Source organism: Mastigoproctus giganteus, chromosome 7 (assembly GCF_048544385.1).
Source record: "Mastigoproctus giganteus isolate SK-2022 chromosome 7, ASM4854438v1, whole genome shotgun sequence".
In the NCBI taxonomy this organism is placed as follows: Eukaryota; Metazoa; Arthropoda; class Arachnida; order Uropygi; family Thelyphonidae; genus Mastigoproctus; species Mastigoproctus giganteus.
In genome coordinates this window covers 75718605-75745899 of record NC_143581.1, presented here as the reverse complement: position 1 = coordinate 75745899, position 27295 = coordinate 75718605, and the positions used below count along the sequence as shown (strand labels likewise).

The 27295-nt window shown below is 36.7% G+C and overlaps 1 protein-coding gene across 1 annotated transcript in view; it reads left to right on the top strand.

Annotated features, from left to right (window-relative positions):
• The window catches only part of Helz (Helicase with zinc finger), a 509821-nt gene extending 482829 nt beyond the window's left edge, over window positions 1–26992 (top strand). Inside the window, exons 15-16 of the mRNA XM_090378353.1 lie at window positions 8653–8857; window positions 24559–26992. Of these exons, the coding sequence (XP_090234479.1) occupies window positions 8653–8857; window positions 24559–26992 (2639 nt within the window). The remainder of the gene's footprint in view (window positions 1–8652; window positions 8858–24558) is intronic.
• Window positions 26993–27295: the final 303 nt, after the last annotated feature.

Here is a 27295-nt window from a genome sequence, read left to right as displayed (position 1 = left end):
CAGAATACCTCCTCACACTTACCCATCATTTAATAAAGCACATAAGAACAAAGATGAATATCCAGGAACACCAGCAAATAGTCATCTTATGCTGTATTCAGGCCATAGTAGAATACCAGTAAATGAATGTGCAGAATATGGTGTAAAACATCTATCCAGCACAGCCTTTTCACATAATTGCATTCCATATCTTGACTACAGATCTAATGTATGAAGAATATGTAAGGAACAATTCTATGTCAAGCTCAAACGCTAAGCTCCTTTCTGGTTACACAGAAGCTGGAGATAAAGCTTCGGTGGACCCATCATCAGACCATGGTTTGATGATAGGTTCCAGCAGGTTAATAATGTTATTTAATTGTATAGTACATTTAGTCAATAAGACTAAATAAATTAACTTTTAAAAATTAACATGCTATAAGAGTGATTATTTAGAGAGAAAAAGTCTCACTCAGTTTTCTGCTGAAGCTTAAAGAACCTTTGAAGCTGTGCCATATCATAGCAATGATGCAAATCTATTGCAGTTTTTCTCTCTTCTAAAACAGATACAATGATATAGTCATTTCTGACTTTATCATTGTATCATAACCCTCACCATGTATAGTTTCCATATCATTGATAGGTGCAATATGGGCTAAGTAGCCCTTTCACCAGAAATAGTATTAGCATTAGTAGGGCATATGATGATGCAAGAAAGCAAGCATATATATAATAGCATCAGCCAAAAAAAAAAAAAAAAACAACAACACCCATTCTTGAATTACCATATAAAATCACTAACAGATCATCATCATAAGCTTTTAAGTCACAGTCTACGACTTTCAAGAGTTTGTGCAATAAACAATTCCACAATATATGGACCTAAAATGGAACCGTGAGGAGCTCCCCTTGTTACTAGTTTAGTAATTTTTAGAAATTTATCCCATATTGTGATTTCTCTTTTATTGAAATAGCTTCTTATAAGCTGATACGGGTTCTTTAGGCAATTAACATCTGTCAACCTTCTTATAACATTCTCCTACTGTAGACAAAAAAAAAATAGCTTCCTGAAAGTCAGTAAATATTCTGGCAACATATTTTTCCTTAGACTGCTGAGCTTTAACTAAAAACATAAAAACCCACATCTTCAGCTGATCTGAACTCTTAATCATCAATATTTCTAAAGTTTTACCCAACACACAGAAGTTCATCCAAAATTTTCTTAATAGAATTACTCTCTCTATTAAGAAAATTTTTTTCTTAATAGAGAGAGTAACATGGACCCATGGGGGTTATCATAATTTTATATGATAACCCCCACGGGTTCATGTTACTCTCTCTAACAAAATCTTGCCAAGATTTTCTCTTATAATACTTAATCTTACCAACATATTGTTTCTTAATTTCCATATATCTTCTTTATAACTCTCTTACCTCTTCATTCTCTTGGCATCTGGCATCTCCAATGGGTCTTATTAACTTGCCTCCTTAAACTATTCAATTCATCAGTCCACCAAGGAACAGCTGTACATTTCATTTTGCTTCTTCTGATTGAACTGCATGAGGTCTTAAATAAAATCTCAGTTAAAATCTGTGTGCCCTATCAGCTGCCAGGATGCTGTGCTACTTAATCTCATTTTCATAAGTTAATTGCTCCCTTGCTTCTTTCAATAAACAAATCCCATATCACTATCACCCAGGACATCACAAAGCTATCCACTTCATTTACATCCACATTCCTTACACTTTGGTATCTCATGCAAGATCACTGTGTGGTCACTTATATACCAATAATCAACTGCCTTCCACTTTACAATCTTAGAGACAGTATAGAACTACTACAGGCCGTGAAATCAATATTAGATTGTTCCAGTGTTAAGAAGAAAGTTCTAATCTGCTCTTGTGTATGAACTAGTTCAAGTCTGTTTACACAGAAAGGCCTGAAACATACTGCCTCTGTTATCAGTACTTTCACTACCCCACAACACTGAGTTTGCATTGGTGTTCATTTCTATAATATAATATTTATAAGAAAACAGATGACAAACTTTATCATTATATTCCAGACAGATTTGCAACTCCTTATGAAACTGACAATAAATACTTTATTTACTCTGCCAAAATGCCCTAAAACTGCAACACACACATATCATGAGAAAAAGTCAAGATATCCACTTGAGTAACAACTAACTATGAATTACAAACAACTACAGCAGACTGACAATCCTGATCAACTCAAAATCTCATCTTTAACCTTTAACAACCCCTCCAGTAGTTAGGGGCTCCTGAACCAAAAGAACATCATAACCACCACTTTCCAGAGTCTCAGTTAATTGTAATGCTACCTGATCAGATTACTGACCATTTATATGTGCAATTTTTAATCCATTATAATAAAATTTATTTGAATATTTATAACATCTATTCATAATTAATTCAATTTTTAGTTAATTCTATGTGCCGTCTATACTCTGGACAGTCAACTTCTCAGAGAATAGTCCCGTCTTTCCTCTTATAATTAATACAAGTAGCCATTTTCTGCTTCAGAGTACATTCCTTAAAGAAATTACCTTCTTCAGCACGGTGCCCACACTTCTTATTTCTGTAATTTTTGGAAACGTCCTAACGTTTAAAAGATTTTATCACGAATACTGTATCCTTTAATCTGTATGAAGACCAGTGCAAAAACACTAGCTACCACAATTCACCAAAAATCTTCTTACATCATATGAAACCTCTAGAAACCAGTTCTCAGTCACTTTATTAACAGATCTTGTTTAAACTTCTAAAAATTTCTTTTTTTTTTTTTTTTTTTTTTTTTTAACTCTCGGTTCAACTACATTCCTTTCCCATAATTTATCCAAGAAGTCCTGCCTCTCAGTATCTTTCTCCACATCATAAATTATCAATTTTGAGCCCAATTTCCTCCTAACTAGACTTTCATGCCTAAATCCTTGATTTTTCTCATAGTCTGTAATCTTTAGTATATCCTCCTTAGATTCTGCTTTGATTACCACAGCTTTATCATGAATTGTTTGCACTTTTACTTTCTTGAACTGCATTCATTTCCCATGAGTGTTCATGAAGTCCTGCTTCTCAATATCTTCCTCCACACATTAAATTTTCCATTTCAAGCCTAATCTCCTCTGTATCTTGACTTTCATGTTTAAGTCCTTGATTTTCTTGCAGTCCATAATCTTTTGTATATCCCCCTTAGATTCTGCTTCAGTTTGTGGTCTCATAGATTGTAAGAAGTCTTACAATCTGTGAGACCACAGATTGTAAGACTTCTTTCTGAACATTCATAACTCATCTTTAATTTACTACAGTCAGATTTAATTATAACCAAATGCGTAATTCTTTAGGTTTAGGTAGATCAGGCTCACCACCTTTATGCACAATCATATATGAATCCTCTATCTTACCAGCTGTCTCACAATTTCTAATTTTAGCTCTCAGAACCTAATTATCAAGGATCTCCTTCATAGCTGCTTAAGTTACTTTACTACTATCTAAGAAAAGAAAGTACAGTAGACTCCCGATTTTCTGGGATACATGGTAAAAAACAAATCCCGGATAATCGATTTCCTGGTTAATCCAAAAATACAAAAGTCCCCGACATGCATCAGTTATACGGTCCAGGACTTCTTACTTCGTTGAGTTTTACGTAACTCGGGAATGACTAATAACATGTTGCTACTATATTATTATTGACAAATCTGAATTCCGCGCGATACTTGTTAATGTTTGGCCATTTTGATACATCCTTATTATAATGATTCCTTAGAGATTTAACAGATGCACCATTTTCAAACTTTCGAATAATTTCAAGTTTCTGTTTAACTGAAAATACAACTCTTTTGTGTTTGCCCATCATTTTTGCAATTTCTAAACAAAAAAAAAAAAATTACTATAAAAAAAATTCCGACATCCCTGACATAAATAACGAAACAAAATTTGTCCTTTTGTGCTGCAATGGAACACAGCGATGCACTAAAACAAACTAAACATTTGGTCTCTTTTTTTTTTTTTTTTTTTTCTCTCTTTTTTTTTTGAGTGGCAGGTGTGAAGATAGCGTGGATTGCAAGTTAATAGGTACACTAATCTCCCAATGATGACTTATAATGCCACTTGTTGCTTATTTACGACTTGCAAAATATCTGTTTATACCCATTCTAGTTATTACTTGAATTTTTTGATTTCTGGTTGATTATTATTATTATTTTTTTATTTATTTATTTTTTTTTTTAAATTTGGAGTCTTGAAGTGTCCCGGTTAATCCGATCACGGTTAATCGAGAGTCTGCTGTATATGTAATTTTTTTCCTTTCTTTCCTGATATCTTCAAATGCCAAAGTAGGATATTCCTCCTCTAATGAATCTTTCAGTCTACATTTCTAACTCCTTCATGCACTTTCTCAAAACATGTACTTTATTCAAGTCACTGTCACCTTTTTCACTTGTAGATTCAGAGGTCTCCATATTACCCTTCCTTTTCAACTCCTTTCTTTCTACTCTCACTGATGATTCTTTCGTCTTTTGTGGAGAGTGTCCAACATGGGAGCTATGGAAAAAGGCATAAAAGTAAACAACCACATAATAAATAACATTCGTTATGCTGACAACACAGCATTAATAGCAGGCAACAACAAAGAAGTGCAAGAAATGTTAGAACGAGTCAATGAAGCATGTGAAGATCAGGGCTTGCACATCAACACACAAAAAACAAAATTAATGATCGGTGGTAAGACTGAAGTTGACAGAACAAATCTTGTTTTAAATGGCAAGAGTATTGAAAGAGTAAAAAGATCCAAATACCTCGGCTGCTGGCTGAATGAAAATTTAGACCCTTGGGAATTCTTGAGAAATTAATTTCTTTCAAATTTTCATTTCTTCAAGAAATTTTTTTTTTCCAAATTCAAGAATCTTAGTCTCGAATGCTGTAAAGAAAAAAAGCACCTCTAAATGATAATTCACTCCGAGTTATAATGTTATTATGATTGTCATTGATTGCATAGCAAATAAATATTCCTGTATGTTATCTTGACAAAGAATAACCTATGAATATGGGCAGATTGGGCTGCCAAAACCCTGGGCAACAAAGTCCTGTTTGTCCAACAGCCTATTGACCTAGGCAATCAGCTTCAGCTGTTTTTTTTTTTTTTTTTTTCTCTAAAGATACATGCGGTAGTCATGTGCAGAGGCAACCTCCTAGTGTCACGATTCCTGGTTGCAACTCAGTTCAAAGAGAAACAAGGTCCCATTGCTCTGATGCACTATTTTCTTTCCAAGGACTGTATAGTTCCTTGGTAAATAGACAGAAATGCTCCCATCTTGAGATTCCTGATATGTTCTATCAGTCCATAGAAACAGACTTCAATGAGCCATCCAGAATTAATCTGGCTGCCCACCCCAGACTATGTGGAAGCAGAAACCTTACCAAGTAGTCCAACTAGGCACTGCACAAAAGAAAAGTCAAGCTACAAAGCACAGTCAATTCAAGCACTATAATAAGCTCTAGACCAGCGGTTCTCAACCTTTTTTAATACTTGTACCACCAAAACCAAAATTGAAAAATTTCAGTACCACTCATTAAAATATACAGTAGACTCTTAATTTTCCGCGATAGATGGTAAAAAACAAATCCCAGATAATCGATTTCCCGGTTAATCCATAAATACAAAACTACCCGACATACGTAAGAATACATTCCAGGACTTCTTACTTCGTTGAGTTTTACGTAACTCGGGAATGACTAATAATGTATTGCTACTATATTATTATTGACAAATCTGAATTCCACGTGATACTTGTTAAAGTTTGGTCATTTTGATACATCCTTATTATAATGATTCCTTAAAGATTTAACAGATGCACCGTTTTCAAACTTTTGAATAATTTCAAGTTTTTGTTTAACTGAAAACGCAACTCTTTTGCATTTACCCATCATTTTTGCGATTTCTAAGCAAAAAAAAAATTCCGACATCCCTGACATAAATATAGAAACAAAATTTGTCCTTTTGCGCTGCAATGGAACACAACAAATCTATGCAATGCAATATATAAACTAAACATTTGGTCTCTCTTTCCTTTTTTTTTTTTTTTTATTGGACAGCGGGGATTGCAAGATAATAGGTACACTAATCTCCCAATGACGACATATAATGCCACTGGTCGCTTATTTACGACTTTCAAAATATCTGTTTTTACCTATTCTAGTTATTACTTGAATTTTTTGATTTCTGGTTGTTTTTTTTTTTATTTTTTATTTGGAGTCTTGAAGTGTGCCGGTTAATCGACAGTCTGCTGTATATTAAGAGAAAATATTTGCATAATAAGGCTATGTTATAAATTATACATATATTTTTATTTTATTTTTTAATACAAAAATTGAGCAAATTAAATAACAAATATTAAACAAAACAATACAAAATAAATAAAGATTTAATTGTAATCAATAGATGTGACACTTGAGCTTGAACTCCTTTACACTGCTGTGTAAGAGTTTTCCAGGAAATAATAGAAAACAATGCGAGATAAGACTCGGTCACAATTTTAAGCTTTCTGAGATGTGTATCGCTATCTGCTCAGAGATTGAACAAACAAAATATTTGAAAATCAACATATTTGTAAACTCCTGTTAGATTGAAAAAAGATAGATAAAACATGTAATTATTTAGAGGGAATTTTTAATATTTCTTTATTTAAAGAAAACATGACTTTAACTGGAAAAAAAAAAGTACATATATATATCAACCCTCTCCAACTTTGTTCTAGCTTTACGTGGGGAAATGGTCTCTTAGCAAATAAAGACAAATCTTGTCAATCAGATCACAGTGTTTAAGTTGCTGATGCATAAGAATAAAACGATTATCAACCCAGTGCAAGTCATAAAACACAGGAATTGCCAAAGTCAATCCAAACCAACACACTCCATTTTTGCAGAGAGAGAGAGAAAGACCTTCAACAAGCCATAAGTTATTTTTCTAACCTTAGGGTGGCTCCACTGCACATTTGTGAATCAGAGAAAAAGACCTACCTTTTTTCCTTCTCAAATGTCCTGTTTAAGCTGAATTGAATTGAATACATGTGTACGTTGTAATTGCCTACATTTTAATTATAACAAGGTGTATGTGTAACTTGGGAAAGTATCGATAGTACCATTCAGTTTTTCATTTCAGCTCATGTCTGTTTAACTTTTAAAAATTCATGAAATGCATTCAATGAAAAACACTAATATTTGTTGCTAGAACAATAACTGGACTTAATATTTGAAATTATTACGTTTTAAATTAACAGTTTCTGGCCAGTACAAAACTAGATTTTTTCATAAACCAATTCAGAATTTCAGTGTTAATTATATCTAATGAAACTCATTTAAACATTTTTTTTTTTAGGTGTACACTTTTTTGGGAATCCTGCATTAAAAATGTTATTAAACTTTAATTAAATTACCTTCACTGAAATAATTCTCTGTCTGTATCGTTACTGCATTCAGAATCGAAATAATCAATAAGCAACATACATTTTTCTTTAACTTTAACTGTAATGACTGGATATCACAACATGAACTAACCATGCGTAATTGTTTCAGGACTAAACTAAGTCAAGTATAAAATAAGCCATTTTATTTACAGTCCTTTCAAGTTGTGCTGAATTTGACGCAAGTTTAAACCAAATGTCAGGTGAAGATGTGTAACTCGCACATATAATAGTTTTAAAATAGCAGTCCAGTTCATTTCCTTATCCTTAAACAAAATATATAGAGTTGAATTTAAAAGGAAAAAAAAAAAGTTATCCATATGTATTTAGTACAAAACACAAATACGATCTTAAAATTGGAAAACTAACATTTTTCTTTATTAAGCTTAATAAAAGAAAAATTTTACTTAGCTTATTAAGAAATCATTTAACAAGCTTTAACAAAACAAGAATTTTTATGTGCTTTAATGTTTTGTGCCCCGATTTCTGCATATGTATTCCCCTAATTCTCAGTTTATGACCTTGAACTGAGTCATCAAATTGTTGATTGTAATGCATATAAATAAAAATATATAATTTTCTGGAGAACACCAGTACCAGAAAACTCATAAATTACTGGTCTGATTTAGTTTTTAAGTTTATTTCAAATTTTTATGTATCTACTTATTAATATATGTTATATAATAAAAAAGTATGATAATTCTACAAATAGCATATTTTATTTAAAATAGAGACACCTTTGTAAAAAATTGTGATATTCAAATCACATTATCTTGTTTATTTTTAAAGTAGCTCATATAGTGGGAAATACTTTCCCCACTATATGTGCGACTTGGTTTAAAAACATTGGGTACATGATATAAAGTATTATGTGGTTTCTTGAGTTGCATTCTGAAAAAAACATATAATAATATACAGTTATATGTTATTTTCCTCAAAATGGACTTGATATTTTATTTTCTCTACCATTCTCTGATATGGAGAAATTATAACAAAACTCAGAGCCCAAACATGACATGTTTATACCCTCTACCTTCCCTATGCTAGTGATCATACATAGATTTAATAAATTGAATTTCTCTGATTATTTCTGTGGAATTTTTTATATGTATGCAGTTAAAATTTTAAATATATACATGAAGAAGTGGTCAAGACATTGTTTCTGTTTGCTTTGTTTTTTTTTTTTTTTTAGGAAAACAGTTTAGAGTAATTATTTTAAGCACCGTAAGGACATTTCACACGTGTAAGATTACTGATTTCAAAATACCAGGCGAACTTGATCTTGAACATGGGTTTCTCTCAGATGCCAAACTGCTCAATACAGCCATTACAAGAGCTCAATCTCTTGTTGCAGTTGTAGGAGATCCAGTTTCACTGTGCTGCATAGGAAAATGCAGGTAACATTATTTTTGTTAATTGTTCAAGTTCATCCATGCTGATTGAAATTCTTATATTAAATTTCGTTAGTGTGGATCGACAGAAAAACAAATAGTACTTTAATGTGTATATTTCTACATATTAATTTGAATTATTTTGTATATCCTTCAAATTGTAAAAATACCACTTCATACCTTCCAACTTTTTTGGTTTGGCTGGAAGATTTCTTTGGTTTTGGTTTTTCAGCATACTCACTTTTCTTCTAGATTTTACACAAATTTTTGCATTTTTTTACATATTTCAAATAGACACTTTTTTATGTGTGTGTGTGCTGCATACATGCATGAATGAATATTGATATATCTTAAAGAGCAGGTATTTCTGAAAAATTAACACTTAATTGTAGAATTAAAGAATATTGTAACTGGGTTAATTATGACATTCCCCAAGATGTATTTCACCACATCTCCAAATGCATGTTTTGTTAGGTTCAAGTGTGTTTAGCACTTGAACCTGGCATCTTTTACCACATTGTGAAAACAAAGGTATATGTCAGTGATTTTCAACCTGAGTACCACATAATTTGGGTTTAAGCTATTTAAACTTATTTAATTAATTTATTTATTTATTATTTATTTTATTATAGAAAGATACATTCTTATTATTGTGTTCCATATACCACAATGATAGTATTTACATATGTCAACTGATCATTCTATTTACAATTCCAAAATAAAAAAAATTACAAAAAAACCTCACATTATAAAAGATAACAGTGTCGTTACATACAATATTGTGTTGCAGTTATGTGTTCCCTTGTCGAGTGGGACTCGACATTACACATGCATGTGCCCCAAGACTTATGTATCAAATTAAGCTTGACGATAAGTTGCTTACATATATTGAAGATATATTTGGCTACTTGGAAGAAATCTTTATTTGGATATATCATTTTTTCCTGGAAATAAAAATGTTTTAAATTTACTTTGCATCAACAAGATATAGCACTGCATCGCATGCAATAGTTAATTGAGAGTGGTAGGGTAAGCACACAGTGGAGGCAGCATGGTGCAAAAGGTTAAAGAATAAAAACTAATCTTAGAAAAAACTGGTGTAAGGTATGTTGGTGTCTAACGGCTCCTGGGATTTCTCCCATCTCTGCAGGTGTACATTGTATCGGGCCAGAGATTTGAAGGCATGTGGGGTCATGTGCAGTATATTGTGTTGTGTCCTTTGTTCTTCCGGTCTATTAGCCACCAAGCCCCTAGTGGGACCCGATGTTACCACACCGTGCCACGGGGAGGCTAACCGGGTGTACCACTGATGCTAGAATACTCTGGACCTATTGATTCGGATACTGTGGTGGTAGCACTTTCTGCCTGGTGATAGGTCCATTGCAAAGTGAGTGAGGGCTCGGTAAGTTTCTTCGTTCTGTAGGGTGAGGTGTTCTTGGCTTTGGTAGTTGAAGTGTAGTTCTGTTATTAGAATCCTCCTTAAGTCCTCGTAGATTTCACAGCTGTGGGCAAGGTGCTCCCACGTCTGATCCTCTCCACAGTGGCAGCGGGCTGAATCTGTAATTCTGAAGTCATGTAGTTTTTTCTGGAAGGAGCCATGTCCAGTGAGGAGGTAGGTAGCATAGAGTCCCGGTGAAAACCAGCCAGATGTGAGGGGGTAAGGGGCCCTGACGTCCAGGAGGAATCTTTTGTTGACAGCGCATTTAGTTGAGGTCTGCCATCTTTCTTGCCAGGTGTCTGTTAGGCGTTCATTAAGTCTCTTCTTTTCAGTGTTTCTGTTATTTGCTGGGTCAGTGGTGAAACTGGCACAGGTAACTGCTCTTCCTTTGGCCAATTGGTAGAGCAACCCATGGCGAACAATCTCCAGGTCCAGAGGGGGAGGGATCCAGTGAGGATCTGGAGTGCATGGGTGCTGATAGTGCAACAGGCACGTGAGGACAGGAGGAGACGAGAGTGCTGGATAGTTCTGTTTACAACTATATTGGCCTTCTTGTACCAGAGGCATAGGCGATAACCGGGAGGGATAAAAACTGCCTTATAAGAAGAGGGAGAGTATTCTCTTCTTCAGACCCCAGTCCTTCCGGGCAACTCTTGAGACTTGGCCAACATACTTCTTAATCCCGAGTTGGTCTAGATGAGGAGGTGAAGGAAAGGTTTTTATCTAAGATCAAAACCAGATATTTAAGCTCTGTTTTTAGTTTGACTGTAACACCGTTGACCTTGATTTGGGGTGGTCTTTTCCGATCAAGGGTACCTTTTAGTAGGATCGAATTGATTTTCTCTGGCGAGATCTTTAGGTTGTTATGCTCTGCCCAAGCCTGAAGGGTAGAGATGGCCTGGTTGTCAGTTGTTTCCAGTTTGGCTCTGTTATCGGCAGAAAAGAGCATGACCAGGTCATCTGCAAAGGCCTAGGTCTGTTTGTTATTATTGTTATTTGGGTTTTTTTTAGGAGCATTAGCAGCTAAGGCCATATTGCTCCGGGAATATGCGGTGGTCATTCCCTGACCTTTCCGCATCCTCTGTATTTGGTGGTGACGGGCTCGAACCCCGGTCTAATCGTGTGCTACGCACTGCTGCTCCTTCCCACCTGGCTACGGAGACGCCGCCTAGGTCTGTACATTGTTGAGTTTGGTGTTCAAGAAATCGTCCAGCACCAGATTTTAGAGGACAGGCCCCATGACAGACCCCTGAGGGCCTCACCTAAAGACTGGTCTGGAGACACTGCAGTGAGGAGCAGACATGACAACTCTGGTCCTGGAGGTAGGTCGGTCTGGATGCATCTATACAGGTTTTCTTGGACTTCTGCCCTCCGGAGCCTTCCCAGAATGCTGGGCCACCGGAGGAAATTGAAAGCACCAGTAAAGTAGATGGAGATTAGTAGAACGTTTGGAGTTGCAGTTGGTAGCAGCTTCAATGATTGTTTCCAGTGCATCTACCGTAGAGCATCCCTTCCAGAAACTGTACTGGTAAGTTGAGGAGAGATCAGCATCATTGTAGTGGGCTTCTATTCTATGGGAGATCATTCGTTCGAGAAGTTTGCTGAAGACTGGAAGCAGTGCAATGGACTGATCTACCACAATGGTAAGATTGTGGCAGATCATGTGGCTTGGTTGCATTCTTCAGTATAAGTCTAAGTTGCAGTCCTCCACTGTGTGTGGGGAAGAATCCTTGGTGGAGACAGTGGTTTAACAGTTTGAGCATGGTAGTAGGAATAAGTTCAATGGCTTTCTGGTCGATTTCTGGATCGAGCATGTCTCTGACCCCAGCCTTCTTGTTTCTGATTCTAGATGCAGCTAAGTTAGCTCAGTTGGAGTGCAGGGTTCTTCAATTGCAGTTGTGTGATATGTTTCATTTTCCGTGCAGAGCTATAGCTGTTCCGTTGTGTGTGGGTCAACATGCTGCTGGAATGTAGCGTCTAGAATATTGTTGGCAGTATCTTGATATGATCTGGTGTAAAGTCCGTTTGGTAATTTTGTGGTTGATATGACCTCGCCTCTGGGGAGCTTGTTAGTGGTTGCCTTGTACACGACTCCCCATGGGTCGGCATTCCCTTCAGTGTTTAGCAGGGCTTCCCATGAATGCCTTTTGCGCTGTTTATTGTTGTGATGTACTGGTTCCTGATCACTCAATATTGCTGCAGTAAAGCTTCTGTTTCTTCTGGAGGCCATGTTCTCCTTGCACATTGATGGTGTTTTCATCGCTAAATGACTTTGTGTCTAAGAGCCTGGAGTTCAGGAGACCACCAGGGGTGAATCTTCTTTTTGATATCCTTGTTTGCCGCATTAATGATGAGCTGTGTAATTGCACAGTGATTCTGGTTTGGGCTGAGGCTGCTAGGATTGAATTGGCTGGCTGCGCTAGTCAGTTTCTCCTTAAAAAGGTTCAGTCAGCCTTATTCAGAGCATATCTTCTTGGTTGGTTGGTTGGTTGGTTGGTTGGTTGGTTGGGCGGGCGGATGGGTGGTTGGGCGGGCGGATGGGTGGTTGGGTGGGTGACTAGTGAATGGTGTAGTTGGAAGGTCAGTACCCTATGGTCAGAGGTGGTCCAGTCCTCATGGACTGTCCAGGCTGCAAGGCACTGGGCTAGAGGCTAAGGTCACATCTTTGGTAGATTCCCACAGGGTACCGGAGAAAGTTGGCAAGAGTTAGGTTTGTTTAGAATGACCTTTGCTGTTATACAGGTAGTCCTCAAGACTTTGGTTATTTCATCTGCGATCTTGAATTTGGCTGTGCTAGGCCGGGGACCTGCAGTTAACATCAGCCCCAACAATGAGTTTTGCATTTGGCATTTGTAGCAGGATGTTCTATAGATATCGAGTGGCAGAAGAATATCTTCCCCCGGTCAACAGTATATCGAAGCTATGTAGAATTGCCCAGTGGTGAAATTACATGCACACACAGAAAAAACTGGTATTAATTTTCATTGCAGTAATATGACTAAAGAGATTATTGATTTTTTTTTTTTTGTCCTCTCCTTTTTCCCATTGTATATATATATATATATATGGGGTCAGCGTTTTTTTATTGTTTTGGCATTAAATTTTTACGGCTGAATGCCCTTCCTGACGCCAACCCCTCACCCTTTATCCGGCCTGGGGATAAGGGGATGGTCATTCCCTGACCTTCCACAACCTCCGTATTTGGTGGGCAAGAGCTCGAACCCTGGTCTAATCAAGAAGTGTGTGCTACGCATTACTGCTCCTGCCCACCTGGCTACGGAGGCGCCTAAAGAGATTATTGAATAATCAGCTGATATGTTTACTTACATACCGTAATGACCCATCGCCAACACAAATTTCTGTTAGTAAAGTACCCTTGATAGTAAGATGGACAAGTTTGCTATGAAGAAAAGAAGACAAATATTAGTATTAGCATTAGTTGAGGCATATGATGCAAGAAAGCAAGCTTATACAGCATCAGTTGAAAAAAAAAAAAAAAAAACTTCCCATTTCACCCATCTGGTCACTCCAAATGTTCAGCCTTAAATTTATTTAAGCTATTAACTTCCACAACAACAGATGGAAGTCTGTTCCAGCAATCAACTACACGCTGGCTAAAGGCAAACTTCCGTGCATATATTCTACAACTGTCTTTCCTTGATTTGAATCTATGCCCCCCCTCAGATTCTTAGTCTGAGCAAGCAGAAGTATTCTCAGCATTCAACCTGCTCAAGCCATTCAAGGCCTTGTACCCCTCAATCATATCACCTCACATGTGCCTAGTCTACAGCTGCTGCAACTTGCAGAACTTAAACCTTTCTTTGTAAGCACCCCCCTTTATTCCTCTCACCAATCTTGTTGCCCTTTTCTGTAATCGTTCTACCAACTCTACATCCTTCCTAAAATGAGGCCTCCAGGCCTGTATACAGTACTCGAGGTGTGGCCTGACCATTGCCTTATACAAAGGGATAATCACCTTGTCTCTGCTAGAAAAATTCCTATATATCATTGACAAAATTCCATGACCTGCTCTGACAGCCTGTCTGCACTGCTCAGAGAACTTCATATCTGACTGCACAATTACCCCCAGATCTTTTTCATTCTCCACCTCCCTGAGTGTAGTACCACACAGTTGGTACATCTCTTGGGTTACTGTTACCCATATGGAGTACTTTGCATTTGTCAATGTTCAACTTCAGTTGCCACTTCTCGGCCCATCTGCCTAACTTTTTTAGATCCTGTGTCAGTAGCATACTGTCTTTATGTCATTAACAACCCTGCCAACCTTTGTATCATCTCCAAACTTTCACATTAAACCTGATATACCTTCATCAATATCATTGATAAATACACAAAACAACAAGCCCAGCACCCGAACCCTGGGAGACTCCACTAATAACATTAGTCCATATAGAACAATGTCCATTTACAGGTCGACCATCACTAATCCAATCACTGGTAATCCGGTTCCACAACTAATTCGGGCATAATTTTCAGGAACGTAATTTCAAATTTCCAGGTCAGCACACTGACCTGCCGCTACTGTTTTGGTGGCATTGGTTGCAGCATCAGCTGTTGGCGCGAACTCGTAAACACTGTCAAGCAATTCGCACTTGTTTTTCTGCTTTTATTATTATAACCTGCTCACATTTAACCCCATCCATAGTTCCAGTGCATAAAGGAAATATCTCTCATGGTGTAAAGCGCAAACACCATACATTCTCCATAACAGATAAAGTTGAACCTCTGAAAAAACTCGACAGCAGTGTGTCTGTGAGAAGTTTACTTGTAAATTCCAGCAATTTCTCTCAGTTCTTGTACAACACTTGTACAAACTTGCGGAAAAACAACACAATATGATGGATAATACAGCGCGCTAATGAACTTGTTTTCACAAAATCTCTAACATCGTCATCATCATCATCATCATCAGCCATTTTCAATCCACTGCAGGATGAAAGCCTCTCCAGTAACTTTCCAGCACTGGCCATCCATTTACTACCCACAAACTCGTGAATTTCATCTATCCATCTCCGCCTTTGTCTTCAAGGTTTTCTTCTAGCTCCTCTTGGGTACCATTCTGTTATTTTCTTAGTCCATCTGTCATCATGTCTTCGAGCTATGTGTCCTGCCCAAGACCATTTTAGTTCTTTAGTTTTGATAAGAATGTCCTTTACTTGAGTTTGCTGCCTAATCCATGTGTTTCTCTTCTTATCTAACAGTCTGATTCCCAATATAATTCGTTCCATTCTTCGCTGTGTAGTTCTCAGCTTCTCTTCCATTCTTTTGATGAGTGCCCAAGTTTCACTTCCATATGTCATGGTGGGGAGTATACATTGGTTCATTATTTTACGTTTCAGACAAATTGGGATATTGCTCCTCGGTATGTGACTATATTTCCTGAATACTATCCATCCAAAATTTATTCTTCTCTTGACTTTCAGCCATTTATCATTATTACAGCTGATGACTTGTCCCAGATAAGTATATGACTCCACCTTTTCAATTACTGCTCCTTCAATCATTATATCCCTTTCTGTGGCATACTTGTTCATCATTACTTTTGTTTTAGCCATATTCATCTTTAGTCCAAAATCCTTACTAACTCTGCAAAACTGATTAAAATTTTCCTCTATTTCTTTGGTATTGTGGCTCTAACCATATTGTATAACCACGTAACCATATTTTTGAGCATCTTGTATCAACTTTTCTAATGTGACCTTTTTGTTGATTCTCATTCAAATCCTATATATGCCCCTTATAGCTGTCCAAAGTTTCTTGCCATCTCTACATTTCATCATTATTCTATGGTATACCACCATAGCAAATTTTGTCCCGTTTCACTGCAAGCTGAACAAGTTAAACCATGTTTTCTATGCATTCTGTTAATTTTGTTGAGCAGTGTATGTCTCAACAGCTGGTGATTGAAATCTTCATGGTATTCCAGTGCCCGAAACATTGCCTTATGCTGTATGGAGTCAAATGCCTTTTTATAATCCACAAATGCCAGGCATAATGGTGTTTTATATTCATTTGCTTTCTCCATTAGCTGTGATATTATGTGAAGGTGATCCATAGTTGAGAATCCTGTCCTAAAGCCAGCTTGCTCTTTCGTTTGATTCTTGTCAAGTATTCTTTCTAATCTGTTAGTAATGACCCTTGTGAACAACTTGTAGATGTGGGATAACAAGCGAATTGGTCTATAATTTCCAATTTCTGATTTATCTCCTTTCTTATGCAGCAAAACTATGATTGCACTATTCCACTGCTTAGGCATCACACCTTTTCTAATGCACTTTTTGAAGAGCCTTGCCAGTTTTTGTGTTATGTCTCTTCCGCCCAATTTTATCAACTCTACAGTAACTTCATCTTCCCCCGGGGCTTTCCGATTCTTCATTTTCTTCAACGCATGTTCTACCTCATCAGGAAGAATATCGGGTCTCTAACAATACTGACAAACTTATTGCGACGTTTGAGAGTTTATTTTATCGCAATTAGTTTTATTGCAGCGCTTGCCACGCGTGCAATAAACTAATCACAAACGACCTTCATATGTATGCGTAATAGCGTCACACGTATGTGGCCGACACAGCTTCTCAAGAAATAAAGTAACCTATTGGGCTACATACATTCGACATAAAAGACTTCTTTTTTTTTTTTTTTTGATATTTTAAGTGAAAAAACAACAACACTGAAATTACAATATTTATCTTAGAATTACTAATCAAATTATTTGCTAAATATTGTTTGGCCCCAGGGGAATTTTTTTCTTGGCAGTCACTGTGTTAAAGGTAGGATGAGGTGGCTAGCTGTTGGGTAAACTGTATGTGCTACAATAACCACTGGTGATCCAGCAAACTCACTAATCCAGCACTCCACAGGTCTCAACGCTGCCGGATTAGTGACGGTCGACCTGTATTACTACTCTCTGCCATCTTCTACTCAACCATCCCTTTATCCATTGCAGTAACTTGCCGTTAATGCCATACCACTCCAATTTGTACAGCAGTCTTCCATGTGCATCAGTATCAAAAGGTTTCCTGAAATCCAAGTATATGATATCAAAATTATTTTTTGCATCCAGTTCTTTTGTGACCATATCGGAGTAACCAATAAAATTGGTCAGACAAGACTTCCCCTTAATAAACCGATGCTGTGTCTGAACTATTACTGCAGTCTTGTCTAGGTAATCCTGTATCACCTCTTTAACCAGTGACTCCATTATTTTCCCCAGAACAGAAGTTAAACTAACAGGTCTATAATTATATGTGTCACTCTTTGAACCCCCTTCTTGAATTGGGAATATATTTGCATATCTCCAGTCCATGGGGGCCTCCCATGACTCTAAGGATGCTGTCATAACTAAGGATTTGCTTACTTCCCTTGCTGCCTACTTTAATATAGCTGGATAGATCCCATCCACCCCAGGTACCTTTTTTATGTTTAACTTCAACAATTTCTCCTCCATTTTGCTCTCAGTTATTACAAAATCACTTATCTCCCTGTCAGAGTTTGATAAACTTCTGGCATACTCCTCCTTGAATAACTCCTCTTGTGTGAATGTAGATGCAAAATACTCATTCAGTTAGGCACCTCTGTAGTCATGTGGGAAGGAGCAGCAGTGCATAGCACACGCTTCTTGATTAGACTGGGGTTCGAGCCCGTGACCACCAAATACGGAGGATGCGGAAAGGTCAGGGAATGACCACCGCATATCTCCGGAGCAATATGGCCTTAGTTGCTAATGCTCCTAAAAACCAAATAACTAGCTTTCTAGAGGCAAAGTTTTGTCATGAGTACTTGAACTGAAGGATGAGATTCATTCTTTCTTTGCCATTGAAAAGCAAGAAGAATTTTGTATGTTATTTGCAGATGATAATTGGTATGCCTAATTGTCATATTTAGTTGATATCTTTGAAACTTTAAACAAGGTATGAAAGGCAAAGTTGAAAATATCTTATCTTCAAGTGACAGAATCAAAGCTCTGAGAGATAAGTGAAGTTTGTGGTCACCATGGTGAAGGGAAGCAATGTGAATATGTTTCCACACTTTGCTACAACTAAGAATAAAGAAATAATACCATTGATGTCTGAGCATCTTGTAGCACTGGAAAAAAATATTCAGTACTATTTTCCAAATTTACATACCAAAGACCATGACTGGTTGAGGAACCTATTTATTACATCAGTTTCAAGCCATTGTGAGCTCAGGACGAGTTAGCATTAGCATTAGTAGAGGCATTTGATGGAAGAAAGCAAGCTTATGCAGCATCAGCCAAAAAAAAAAAAAAAACCACTTCCACTTCACCCCTCTGTTCGTTCGAAATACCTGTCCAGCTGAGCCTTAAACTTATTTAGGCTATCAACTTCCACAACAAGGGATGGAAGTCTGTTCCACCAACCAACCACCCGCTGGCTAAAGGCAAATTTCCGCACTTCAGTTAATTGAAATATATAATGATGGCAGTTTGAAATTAAAACATAAAGAAGTAACTATCGTGGAATTCTGGATAGAAATGAAGAATGAATATCCTCATATTTCAAAAAAAGGTGTAGTAATTCTGTTGCAATTTTCTACATCTTACCTATGCGAGTTTGCATTTTCTGTGTGCTTACCACTAAAAAATCTAACAAGAGGGAAAGACTACAAATGATTGGGGGAGAAAAATGAGAGTATGTCTTTCCAATATTCCAGCTAAAAGCAAAAAGATCTGCAAATCATACCAGGCACAAATCTTATTGAAAAGTTGTCAACCAAGTGTTTAAATACCTTCCATTGTATGGTATCTTTTTAATTTTGTGGTGATGTATAATTGATGTTTATTTAGTACCTCTATATACAGAATAAAATTATTATATAAGTATATATAATTTGTATTATGAATTGTAATTTTGTTTATAACTATATTATTATAATAACTGTCATATAACATATTTTTTTAATATGAGATATATATACCGGGTGGTATAAAGCGTTTAGGGCGTTGCATCACTCGGGTACCTACTCATCCACCAAAGAAGGGCCAAATAGCCCTGAAACGGTGCCGTCTGGGTGGTGGTATCCATCTGGGAATAAGTAACATTAGTCTTCTCCTCAGGTGAAGCATTACTTATTCGAAGTAGTGCATTATCATGGCAACTCGTTGTGAAGGTATTCACAATACGAGATATAACTTAAAACAATATTCCGCTTTGCTAATATTCTGTTCATTCAGATTTGGCTATGTATTATTGATGCTTTCGCACTATACTTATACATATACCGGGTGGTTATAAAATAAATTTCCCTATTCAGGAGACCCTGGTGTCAAAATAGTTAGAGTTAGCACTGTGAAAATCGGTGGGTATGTCATTTGGGGTATGAGGAAGCGATTTGTAGAGAAAAATAAAAAATTGTTCAAATTTCCACCACCAGAGGGAAAACAGTGCTGCACATATGTAAAAGTTGTCATTTTCTTCAAGACATACTACTTACGCAAATAAAATCCTGTTAGATAAAAGCAGAAAGGCCAATGTCGCCGTCAATAACCATTATAGCTCTTACAAAAAAGGAATGTGCTCTTTTACTACCACAATAATAGTAACACTAATGCAGCACGTGAATATCGAAAACTTAAAGGTTTGCAAAAAGGATCTTTGACATCAGTGGGTCTTCGAAAACTAGTAAAGAAATTTGAAGTGACCGGGGAGTTAGGTGTAATTCCAGGCAGCGGATGACCACATATTAGAACGGAGGTAGTGGATGAAGGCAGTTGCAATGGCCTCCAAGTCAGAATGTGAAAAACTACCAGTCAGTAGTGCAAGAGGTGTGTCAAGAGACTTGAACTTTCCTTGGTCTTCTGTACGTAAAGTGCTTCAAATAATTTTACACTGGTTCCCATACAAGGTTCACATACTGCAAGAACTAAAGGTCTTGTAATCAGCAACAATGAATAGACTTTGCTCTATGATTTCTGGCTCGTAGGGAACTTGACAATACATGGACTCGAATGATCTTATAGTCTGATGGGGTATTTCACTCTTCGTAGGGCTGTAAATGCACAAAACTGCCAAATATGGGGACTTTCTTATCCATCTGCAGTGCATGAAAAAACCACTACAAAGTCCATAGGTTAGGGTATGATGTGGATTAACAGCAGAGTTTATAATCGGACCATTTTTCTTTGAAGAGTCTACACCTCATGGCCCCGTAAGACGTACAGTAACTAGAGCACTAGAGCTATGAGAGCTTTTTTGCTTCTCAAAGCTGTTCTACTCAAAGTGAGAAAAGGCACTATATTCATCTACAGTATCCAGTATGTGATGGTTCTGGTTCTTAGGGATGTATCTGATCTTCGCAATGAATATGTTGTGGAGATCCTCATACCGGTGGTAGTCGTAAACAATATGGTAACCAAGTTTCAAGTCCTCCACACATGCATGTTGGATCTTTTGTAACTCCTGTAGCGGAGAGGTTGGCATTTATTGAACCATATCCAGTAAGCAAGAATGTCACAAAGTCCTGGTAAAAACCATTTGGGGGGGGGGGGTTGGATGCACTCTGTCAACATTGGGAATAAATTTCCAGGTGATATCATCATTTGAGGAGGTTGCCCATCTGTTTTACCTTGCCTGGTGCAGGTAGTTTTGAAACTGTCGGTTTTATGCTTTCCTGTTGTTAGCTGGGTCAGTGGTGTATCCCACATTCCAAAGTGGATAATCTCCAAATCTAAGAGAAGAACTCCAGCAAGGACCTGGAGGGCATGAGTACTTACCATGCAGCAGGCACAGGTGATGGTGAGAAGTATGGCTCTCTGGGTGGAGTCTAGGGGATCCTTTTGTTCATTACTGTGGTCACCTTAGTGAACCAGATACCTGAGGCCATAGGATATGGCCTGGATGAAAATGGCTTTTTAGAAAAGTGACAGAGTGCACTTGCCTCAGTGGCCTGGGTCTCCCAGAGGAAGACCCAGTCCACTGAGGCAAGTATAATTCCTGATTCCTGATTCAGGAATTATACTGAGGCAGTATAATTCCTGATCTTCTTTCAAAGATACTGTAAGTGCAGTTTAAAGGAGAGCGTGGAGTCGAGGACCACTCCTAAATACTTGAGTTGCCTGGAATGTTTGATTGTAATGTTGTCTGTTTTAATTTGTGGCAGTCTGGTAATGGTCAGGGTCCCTTTGAGAAGGATGGAGTTGGACTTAGTCGAGGAGATCCTCAGATGATGGAATTTCACCGTCCTGCAGAATTCAGAGGGAACAGTTGGCCAGGGTCTCCAGCTGTGTATTAGAGTTAGCAGAGACTGTGAGAGCGAGGTTATTGGCAAAAGCCTGCAAACAGGCCTCCAACCCCCCCCCCCCAAGTCAATAGACAGGAAATCATCCATCCATCAGGAGATTCCACAGGAGTGGACCCAGAACCAATCCTTGGGGGAAGTCCCTAAAGACCTGCTGTGTAATGCTTTGATGGTTATTTCCTCTTTGACAAATAGCTTCCGATGGAGGTTGTTGAGCAGTTTGCCTTCTGGAGTCAGCACAGGATGCTAGGCCACCATAAGGAATTGTGGACAGCGGTGCAGCAAGCATGGATGGAAATAGCTGTGGAACACTTTCGTGAACTAGTGGATTCAATACCTCGCCGTGTGACTGCCCCTATCTGGGTGGAAGGTGGGCCTGGCTGTTACTAGGTAGAGGTAACCCATGATTTCTGTCCACTTGATGTGTGACCATTGGAATAAGCTGCCTTCCTGGGAATTTTAAGTTGACAGTACTGTGTGGTTTAAGGAGAATGTGAATCATATTTTGGTGGTGGGAAGAATGTAATAAAGGACATGAATTGCATAGGGTTTGTTTTATTTTATTTATTTATTTATTTTATTTTATTTTTTTTTTTGCCTAACGCATCCAAGGGCCAAGTTCCCCAGAATCTTCTTTACTAATACTAATCCAAAGCATTTACTGAAACTACTTAAGTTCTACACAGATATGAACCTTCTAAACAGACAGGGTGAAGAAATCATTGTAGCTGTCAGCAGAAAGAATTAGAAGTTTAAATTCAAGTACAGCAGTCCCCCGTTGTAACGCGGTTCGCTTTACGCCAATTCGCTATAACGCTGTTCTTATATTTTAACCCTTATCTGACTATAATGCTGTCACAGATCACTATAACGCTCTTTTACAGATTGCATTTTTGGCATATTTAACGAAATCGTTTCGTTTGATGGAGTCGATAGCTTGAAAATGAATAGCAAAACTGCATTAAAACGTTTCCCATGCTCAGTGAAATTTTCTCACACGCTAATTTAATTGCAGTACAGTGACTTGTTACGTATTCCGAGATCAACATTTTAAAAAATGATCCAAGTATATTGCTTGTAATATTTACGTTATATGCATTTATCCGATGTCTAGTCATCACTCAGTACAGTATTGGACATCGTGCGTAACGGACAGTTTACTTGAACATTGTATCTTAATTAATGCAACCAACGCAGTTAAATTTTCGAAGAGTTAATAATGGCCGATAAGAATGAAAAAGCAACGTCTGGGCGCAGTACGAAGACTATAAATGTAAGAAAAAGACTGAACTTGAAAATTAAATTAGACGTTTTGAAGCGAATCGATTTCCGTCAACGACAAGCAAATGTGTGCCATAATTTAGGACTGGCAAGTTTAACTGTAAGAACAATTATAAAAAAATAAAGAATTAATTTTAGCAGCGGGAAAAGATAGTGTTCCACTGCAAGCAACTAGTGGTAGGCCGGTTATTAGGATTGAAATGGAAAGATGTTAACTAATTTTATTGAAGATAATATCAAGTGCAGAATTCAGTTAAGTTAAATTTTAAGCTTTCGCTATTCTTTTCTAGTTAAATATTATAAAAAAAAGAGAGAGAGAGAGAGAGAGATTAGCCAATATGATGATCTGAAGAAAAGTCACCTAAAAAAAAAAAAAAAAAAAAAAATGTGGAACCATTTAAAACTAGTAAGGGCTGGTTGAATAGATTTAAAATCCAGGGAGAAGCCGCAAGAGCAGAAGGAGCCTAAACTTTCAAAAAAGAACTTGTTAAAATTATTGAAGAGGGGCATTATGTGTTATACTTCTCAACAAGTTTTTAACATAGATGAAGCAGGACTTTTCTGGAAACGAATGCCTAAAAGAAGTTTCATATTGAAAGAAGACAAAAACATGCCAGGTTTCAAAGTGGCGAAGGATCGGTTGTCTTTATTGTTGGGTGGTAACGCTGTGGGGGATTTAAAATTAATACTTCTTTTAGTTTATTTAGAAGAGGGCCAAAGTTCAACCCAAAATCGACACATTTTTCCTGATTTTAATTGTAATTTTAAGTTTAATTTTGATACGTAAGTAGTTGCCACATAATTATATACGTATGTAATGCAGAATATTTTATATGTACAAATATTTGAATATTAAATATTTTGACCGACATTTGTGCATCTTTTCACTACCGTTTATTATTGATTAGGAAATATCCTGTGGCATCGACCGCAACTCACAAATACATATGTTACCTTATGGGAATGCGGCGCTCACTTAGCGCAGATTCACTTAGCGCTCTGTTTTTATGGAATGAATTATCAGCATTAAGCGGGGGTCACCTGTATAGTATAATGCATTCAATACAAATATAATACAGTGCACAGATGCTATTGCGCCTCCGTAGCCAGGTGGGAAGGAGCAGCAGTGCGTAGCACACGCTTCTTGGTTAGACCGGGGTTCGAGCCCGTCACCACCAAATACGGAGGATGCGGAAAGGTCAGGGAATGACCACCGCATATCCCGGAGCAATATGGCCTTAGTTGCTAATGCTCCTAAAAACCAAATAACAAAAAAAAAAAAAAAAAACAAACAAACAAACAACAGATGCTATTGGGTAGCAATTCTGACAGATAAGGGATTGAACTTCTAAAAATTTCAAGAATGTGTTCATGTGAATTAACGTTTAAATAAAGAGTTCTTTATGGTGCTTATGATGAATTTTCATGGCAGTTTTTATTTTCATAATCTACCTATATTTATGAAGGATCTTTAAATAATTTGAATTTTAAATGTGGCTTACTATTAACAAAAGGACTCCTGATTTAAAAAAGAAGAAAAAAAATTTTGCATATATGTTACCAATTTCTACTACATTATCCAGTAAATTTGAAAGCATGTATTTTATATAGTTTTGTGCATTTCTAAAATTTAACTATGTTTGATTGTAGAAAGTATATTATAAATTACTATTATTACTTGAATATTATATATTTCATATTACATTTTTAGGAAGCTCTGGGAAAAATTTATCAAGATATGTGACAGAGAAAACAGCCTTTTTGGCATGACATGGAATTCAGTGCAAGCTACCTTAGGTGCAATAGAGTTGCGAAATAATTTTGCTTTAAATCCGTTAGCTCCAGAATTTTTCCCACGAAACTTTAGTTTTCGTTCCTCCCCTGTAATTCCTTTTGGAAGCTTTGGAAGATCTAATATTGCTGTTTCGAAAGTTGCCATTCCTAGAGCCCAAATACAACCTGTTCCTGTGCCAGTAGGTCAAGTTTCTTGTCCACCTGTTGGATTAACACATATAGCACCATTGTTGCTTCCTAATACTTCTGTTGTTCAGAACTTTTCGCCTATGGTTGCCTTTCAGAGAGCTGCAGTCTTGCCATCTGCGTTTTCCCCGGGACCTGGATTTTATACAAAACAAGTTACACCACCCAGCCAACCATCAACAGGAATAGTGTCACCTTCATGGTCTGTAACATCCTCTGTCAAAAATAATCAATCATTATTTAAAGATACTGTACCTGATGAAGTGCATGCAAAGCAAGATAATTTAACACGTAAACTAAGGAATCTTGAAATTCATGTTCCAACTTCAAAACAAGCTAGTAAATTAATGGATAGGACTCTAACTGAATGCAGGAATACAACTGTTAATGAAGAGAGAATGCAAAAAGATCAAATAGGCATAATTCATGATATGGAGAAAGGCACTATGCATCAGTCTGTAATTATGGAATCCCACAGCATGACAAAGGAGAATTCAATAAAACTTCAGAATGGTTTAACAAACCACAGTGTTTCTGTCAGAAGTGAAGATGACAATGTATGTGGTGTTGATGATATTTTGTCTTGCATATTTCAGAGGAATTCAGAATTCATCAGCAGTAGTCATAACTTCCTCTCACAGAATAATTTATCCTGTGAACAGAGCTTAAATTCAAATTCTATGCCATTCTCATCAAATATATGGAGAGTTTCTTTATCACCAGAACAAAATAAAAAATTTGGTATTGCAGCAACAGCATGTGAAAATAAAGTACCTGCTTCTGCCAAGAACATTATGGATAATATTCACAGGGCTTCACCTTCTGTGTATAACATGTTTGAGGCAAATAATTTTCCTGTGAATATTCCTCATAATAAAGGAAACTTTTTTCCTGATTCTTGTTCCCTTTTGAATTCAACTATATACCATCAGCAGCATCATATAGAAAGTGAAAAAACCACACTACATAATGTTAATCCAGGAGAATGCCTTAATTCAACGAGACTGAATATGTCACCAGTAAATCAGATGTCTCTTAGTCAGTTGCAATCTTCTCTTAAAGAAAGGTTATCACTCCTAGAAAAAATTTTGCCACCTGACACAGATATAAGATCATTTATGAATTCACTTGAACAACAAAAAGGATTTTATTATTATTTGTTGGTTTCAGAAGGTACAATTGTTGCAAACAGGTTTGCAAGACTTGTAAGTGTTATTCGAAGAGATCAGGATTATATTAAAGAAATACAGCTGAATGTCTACAGTAATGCTCTTTCTAATGGAAGTGCATTTCAAAAAAGTCCTAGCATGTTAAATACAGAGCAAAACTTTGAAATGCCATCAAGAAGCATAAACATTGTTAATATGACAGACCCTTCACAAGTTGGAATGGTGGGAGGATCTGGAACAAGTCATACTTATTTACATAGCATGCCACCCTTATCACAACCACACACTTTAAACATTGGTGATTCACAATTTTGTGTTTTGAAAAAAAATGAAGAAAAATGGGCATGTAGTTTTTCTACCCCTGCTCAGAACGTACGAAGCACAGCCAGTGAGAATAGAATAGTGAAAAATAGCGGAAAAGAAAGATTAGAATTTGACAATTATTTGCCACAGTGTTTAAGTAAACAACAATTTAAATATTTAGGCCATAATGAGACAAGACCAGCATTGGATCAAAATAATCCCGATATTTTTAATTCTGATAAAGGAGACAGGCATAATCCTTTTTTGGAAGGTTATTCACCTGCCCCTGTTGAGTACTGTCATGAGCGGTTACAGGATGTGCAACAACCATTTTGTGCACCGGTTGAAAAGTCATCTCATCATTCTCATTGTTTATACACTTCAGAACAGTTTCCTGACCAGAGAAACCAAGAAAATTCTTTATTAAACATAACCATTCCATCAACAGCAAATGAACTTTACAAAAAACTTTATTCAGAAGAAATTGATACTTCTGTTGATTCAGATAGGCTATCAACTGATATGCAAACAACATCAAGAACACAGACCCTACCTTCTACATCAAGATCAGTTGATAATGTTCCATTTCCATTATATTTTACACAATCACAACAGACTGAAATTTCATCTGCTGTAACTAAAACATCTAAAGATGGTATGACATATGCTAAAGTGCTTTCACAGAAAATTTAAAATGTTGTTATATTATTTTATTATTATTTTATTTTATTATTATTTTTTTTTTTCATGAGATGAAAACTATATATATACAAATAACCGGTGTGAAAGTAACACCATCTTTTATAATTCTGTGTTTTGTGTGCATTATTGACTGTATAATTCAAGCCAATATTTGTCAAAATTTAGTACCTTTAAACAAATGTTAAAATAAAATAAATGTATTATACTCAGGGTTCATATGACATTAGTAATATATTTTATAATATTGCTTTTGGTCAATTGAATATTTCACTTGGCGAGTTTTTAGTTGCATTG